Source organism: Volvox carteri, assembly GCF_000143455.1.
Source record: "Volvox carteri f. nagariensis unplaced genomic scaffold VOLCAscaffold_42, whole genome shotgun sequence".
Classification (NCBI taxonomy): Eukaryota; Viridiplantae; Chlorophyta; class Chlorophyceae; order Chlamydomonadales; family Volvocaceae; genus Volvox; species Volvox carteri.
The window spans coordinates 614,524-620,046 of record NW_003307585.1 but is presented as its reverse complement, the minus strand read 5'-3'; the positions used below and the strand labels follow the sequence as shown (position 1 = coordinate 620,046).

At 58.6% G+C, this 5,523-nt stretch overlaps 1 protein-coding gene across 1 annotated transcript in view; it reads right to left on the bottom strand.

Moving 5' to 3' along the window:
- Positions 1–3,614, bottom strand: part of VOLCADRAFT_95206 (uncharacterized protein) — a gene marked incomplete at both ends in the record, with an annotated part of 8,994 nt that extends 5,380 nt beyond the window's left edge. The window contains 3 exons of the mRNA XM_002954313.1: positions 81–622; positions 1,016–2,071; positions 3,606–3,614. Of these exons, the coding sequence (XP_002954359.1) occupies positions 81–622; positions 1,016–2,071; positions 3,606–3,614 (1,607 nt within the window). The remainder of the gene's footprint in view (positions 1–80; positions 623–1,015; positions 2,072–3,605) is intronic.
- Between the last annotated feature and the right edge of the window lie 1,909 nt (positions 3,615–5,523).

Below are 5,523 nucleotides of genomic sequence, written 5' to 3'. Positions count from 1 at the left end.
CCGCCGCCGCCGCCACTGCAGCGTTTGTACGGCCCCTTCGCGCCGCCGCGTCACGGCGTTGACGGCCCGGCACGTGCCACCACAGATATACAATCAGATGTACACAGCCTGGTAACGCCAGCCAAGTGGCCATGTGCGGGCTTCTAGAAGGTCCCACGATCTCCCGCTGTGCGCTGAGAACCGTCTGCGTGGCCTCCACCGCCGCCGCCGCCAGCTGCTCAAAGCTCAGGCGTTGGCCAGCGGCGGCGCCGCCGCCGCCGCCGTCCGCATCCCCGCCGCGGCGGCGGCTGGCTGCGGCGTTTGCCAAAGCAAGCCCAGCTGCGGCGCTTTCACTGCCACCGGGCTGAAAGCTGCCGGCGTGGTCGTCGTACGGCACGGCGCCGCGGCCGCAAGGGCTTGGCGGCGCGCTGGCGCCAGTAAGGTTTCGCCGGAGTGACGCGGCGCTCAGGCGGCGCATGGGGCCCGATAGCGGGCCGTCTCGCAACTTGAGGCTGACGAAGGCATGCTGGCGGGGACTTGTGTACAGACAGGTCGACGGCGGCGCCGGTGAAGTCGTACGGGCCTCCGCTGGGATCTCCGTCACACGCTGCTCCGCGGTATAACTATTGTCGTTCCACAGCGCCTGCGCGGGGCCCGGCGGCGTCGCCGCCGCCGTCGCCGCCGCCGCCGCCACTAAGCTCCGGGGGGTGTCAGCGGGCTCGCGATCCGTGAGTTGATTGCTAGCTCGCCGCCGTCGGGAACGCCGAGTACGGCGGCTGCCGCGACCACCACATCCACCGCCGCCGCTGCTGCCTTCAGTCCAGCTGCTCCAAGTACGGCTAGTATGACTGCCGCCGCTTCCGCTGCCACCGACGTCGTCGCTGCAGCCACTGTGCTCGGTTCTGGCCTCACCACCCTCGCCGTCGCCGTCGCCGCCGCCGTCGCCGCCGTCGTTATCGCTGTTGCCGTCGCCGTCAACGCAGCAAGCCCGCTGCGCCGGCGACTGCAGCGCGCCCAGGTCCTGCAAGGATATTACCATACCTTCCGGCAGCCGTACGACACTGGTTGACGATGCCGCCAACGTGTCCGTAGGGGCCGGCGGAGGCCGCTGCGTATAGGGCCCTTCGTACTGTAGCTGGCGCTGCTGCCCAAGCGCAAACCTGCGACCCAGCGTCGCCGTACGTGACGCCCCGCCACGACGCTGCGATGCCTCCGCTAATGCAGCGCCCAGCCACAGGGACGCGTCTCCGCCGCCGCCGCCGCCGCCACCAAGAGGACCTGACTGCAGCGCGCTACAGCAGGCTGCGCTGCCCCACACGCCGCCGTCGCTATCGGAGTAGGCATCGCTGCTGCTGATGCTACAGCCGCTAGTGCCGCGGTCAAGGCTGTTGCGGCGAGTCTCCGTAACGCCACCACCATCAGGCGGCGGCACCGGCATCCGCCTCCCGGCGGCCCAATCCATGCTACTGCCGACCCAGCGACGGCTACTGCCCATCGCTACAGCCACCTCGTTTCCGCTCCAGTCAGACGCGTCTGCTAAGTCACTGCGAAGGGCTGCAGCGGCGGCGGCGGCAGCGCCGCCGCCCCCAGCGCTGCTGCTGTCGCCGTCGGGACTCGCCGCGCGGCAGCTCCCCGGGCGGCTCAGGACGTGCAGCAGGGCTGAGATGGGCTTGTTTGCTTGGTCGCTACAGCCGCTGTTCAAGTCGCTACAGGCTGCCGTGTTTACCTTGCTGCCGCCATCTGGCAGCAAGCCTCCTCCGCCGCTGGCCAGCGGACCGAGGCCGACTGCGACGCTGGCGGCGGCGGTGACGGTGGCGGCTGGCGGCGAGTCTCCCGACTGGCGGCGCTCCCAAGACCCATGGGTCGATACCACCGAAAGCTGTTTCTCGCGTGCTTGCGAGGCAATTGACGACGTGCACGAGTCTTTTGGCGTACATGTTACCCTGTATGGCGCGGCCAGCGGCGGCGGCGCGGCGGCGGCGCCGTCGCCTCCGTCTCCAACGATATCTATTGCTGGTGGTTCAAGGACAACAAGTACGCCCTTCTGATGGTTGTTTCTTCTTGCCGGGGGCACACTGAGTACTGGTTGACACTGCAGGGGTCCGTGGTAGGAAGAAGAGCTGGCCTGCGAGCTCGCATCCGCATGTGGCTGTGGCCGCCGATGTGGCGCCGCCGCGGCGGCGGCGACCGCTGCCGCGTGCGGATGGCGCAGCAGCAAGCTTCGCAGGCCTACATTCCAAGCTATGATGCAGACTGTGATGAGGGCGGCGCGCTGAAACGGGGGCAACAGGACGAAGAGACCGAGGCCGCTAGCCGCGAATAGCCACGCGAATAGCGGCAACGGCAGGGGAATCCGCTTGCAGGCGTTGTGGAAAAAAGTAGCTAGCCATATGTGCCGATTAGTGCAACTTTGTGTCGCTCCAGATGCGGCAGCGGCTGCGGATGCGGCGGAGAATCCGCGGGTTGAGGTCGGTGAGGTGACTTTTGCGGAACCTCCACCACCGCTTCTGACGTCTTCGGTGCGCGCCATCCTTTGATCTAGGTCAAATCAGCCTTCTTAATTGTGTAGTTGTTTCTATGATTTGTTGAGGCGTTGAGGCTCTCAAAGGCAACCAGCTGCTATGCCATCTGATGCTTGTGCGTAGTTGTAAATTTGGCAAGCTTCAAGCCCAGTTACTGGGTCGGGGTAATGAAATGCATCTTTGAGTTTGAAATACAGTATGAAACAATTTGGGGCCCAACCTGATAGCCCGCCTTCGTAGCAAGTTACAGTGACAACGTTGACACCGTCACACGCGATTTCCTCGCGTGAAATGAAGAATAGATCTCCTGTTTGTTTTCCGTCCTTTGTTTGTCTTATCATAGGCAGCATAGCTGAAGGAAATGGTGCCCTGCTAGAGGCAATCGTAAAAGATTTGGCTGCGAAATGCATAGTCAGCAAGCCACGCATGGTTACGTTATGAAGGCAAAACTCCCATATTACCAATTTTAAATTTATAGCATTTAGAACATTTCATACCCAGGCATTTGCTTAGGTTTCTCCTTTTTGGAGAGCGATGACAAGCTCGTCCAGAAGTCTCCCACTCTGTAACAATCAATCAATTCATTTACCCTGTCAGCGTGTTTAATTACATGCCGAGATTACTTTCTGGGGGCATTCTACGGAAAATCGACTCCATCTTCGATATTGTCTGTTTCATGGATATCTTCATTTGAATCTTGGTTCCAAGCCGCACCCGAACGCCTTAGCTTCACGCATTCGCGCTCATTTTGTGATTGTTACAGTGGACCCCGATCGGTTCGAGTGCAGCGGTCCAAATAGGAAGGAGCGCCTCTCCCGCACAACACTGTGGGCCAACTTATTCAAACAGAACGCGACCAGGCCGTACTTCGCGTGTCCACGTAACTTCACTGGACATAAATTCTTAGTCAGTACGCCGGTGAAGTTGCCCTTGCGCCAGCCCTGTGTGTGCCATTTCCTTCTAGGGGCTCAGGTCAATGAAACGCAAATAGGGAGAGGGCGGGGGAGGGAGGGCTATCTAATTTACAAGGGGGAGGGAGGGCTATCTATTTTACAATCTATCGTACAACGGCTTTACATAGTACAGGCCATGGCGTCTTCTCACCGTTTTCATCATTTACAGGTACGATGTACAGAATAGTACGGTGTACGCGGTATACGGCGGCGACAGCACAGGCCTTGTGTAGATGGCGCACATGTCGCGCGGGTTACACAACAGCCCGGGTCATGCGGGCAATCGGCCCGGGTGACGTGCGGTCATACATACAAACAGCACAGCCAGCCAGACAGACGGACAGACAGGCTGTGTAATACCAAACCAAAACGTGACTCCGCCTAGCTAAGTTGTGCACGCCCCCCCTTACAGTTCTTCATTCGGTGACGGGGAAACTGGGGTTGGGTCTTACATGGAATCAGGAAGCCCTCTCGGCACACGAGGTACGGCACACGGGGTACGGCACACGGGGTACGGCACACGAGGTACGGCACACACAAAACAATAAACCTTCAGTCGCCATCACCCTCCAACCAACAACACTACAACATCACTACAACCCGGCAATCCTCCTCGCATCCCACCTCCTCACCTCCACTAAAACACTCAAACCCTCAACCCCAAACCCTAAAACCCAACCCCCTTGGGATGAAAACAAACACAGAAGCCACCCAAAAACACTCAAGGGAATACTTACCAGCATCCGTAATGGTAATAGTAGTACAGGGTTGTACGGTAACACATTTCGAATGCTACCGTTGCCGCCAAAACCGCGCCGTTTGAAATCCACCCGTACGGAAACCCCCCCTTCACACACCTTTGCCGCCCTCCTCCGCGCCGGCAGCCACTCCCAAGATGTCTGCACCGCCACCGCCACCACCACAACCACCGCAACCGCCAGTCCCCCCACAGCGCAGGCAGTGTAATGGCGGCCCACGTTCCCCTACAGGTAACTGCAGCAACAGCAACACAGTTGTGCGACACCCGACGAGCTAAACCCCCCCCTCTCTCTCTCTCTCTCTCTCTCTCTCTCTTTTTTCTGCCGGTTCCTAAAAAGCCATCTTCACCGCTGTAAACCTCCAAAACTGCAAAAACAAATCGCGCTTCGAGGCGCCCTCAACCCCTTCCTTCCCCCATAATATTGATATAAGAATAACTCCGTACATACATACATGCATACATACAGACATACTGTAGCAGCCATGGCGGTGTACACAACACCTCCGCAGGCCGCAAAGCTCTCTCTCTCTTGTGTGTGTGTGTGTGTGTATGTGTGTTTGTGTCTCTCGCTCTCTCACTCTCTTGTACACAAAAGCAGCATCACTTCAACCACCACTACCACTACCCCTGTAGCGCGACTGTAGTGCGGCGATTACTAATGTACAGCAGCCCCTACAAGTACATACAGACATGCAGGATGATACATTGTGTGTATGTACATGAAACAACTTTTCTCTCCGCTATTTCAAACTCCCAAATTGTTGTCACTTGCCGACGTCCTCCTCAACGGCTTCCGCCTCCTCCTCAAAAGCCTCACCTTTCCGAATCCCGTACACACATACACACCTCCGTACATGCATACATGCATACATACATGCATACATACATACACCTAACACACGCGCACATATACAAACGTACGAAGGTAATAATGCAGGCAGTGGACCCCACAGGGGCCCTCCTCCTCCTCTCTGCTCTATAAGCCTACACGCGGCAAAATAAGTCACGGCCCCCTCTTTCTTTCCCCCCCCCCCCGCACAGCTCCGAAACCCCTCTCTCAAACTCATCCCTGCACGCCACGCCACTACGGTGTGTCAACGCAGTGTCAATAGCGTGGCGCGGGCGCTGTCGGCGGCCGCGCCGGCATCGGCGGCGGCATTGCAGGGCCAGCTCAAGGGCACGCCACGCCACTACGTTGACTGCACCAAAAAATGCACCCATGTCGCCAGTGCAGTGCACGTTCATATCTATACATTATGTAACTAAATTACAAAAACTAAAGTACAATTGTAAGCTTAGGGTGTATGGA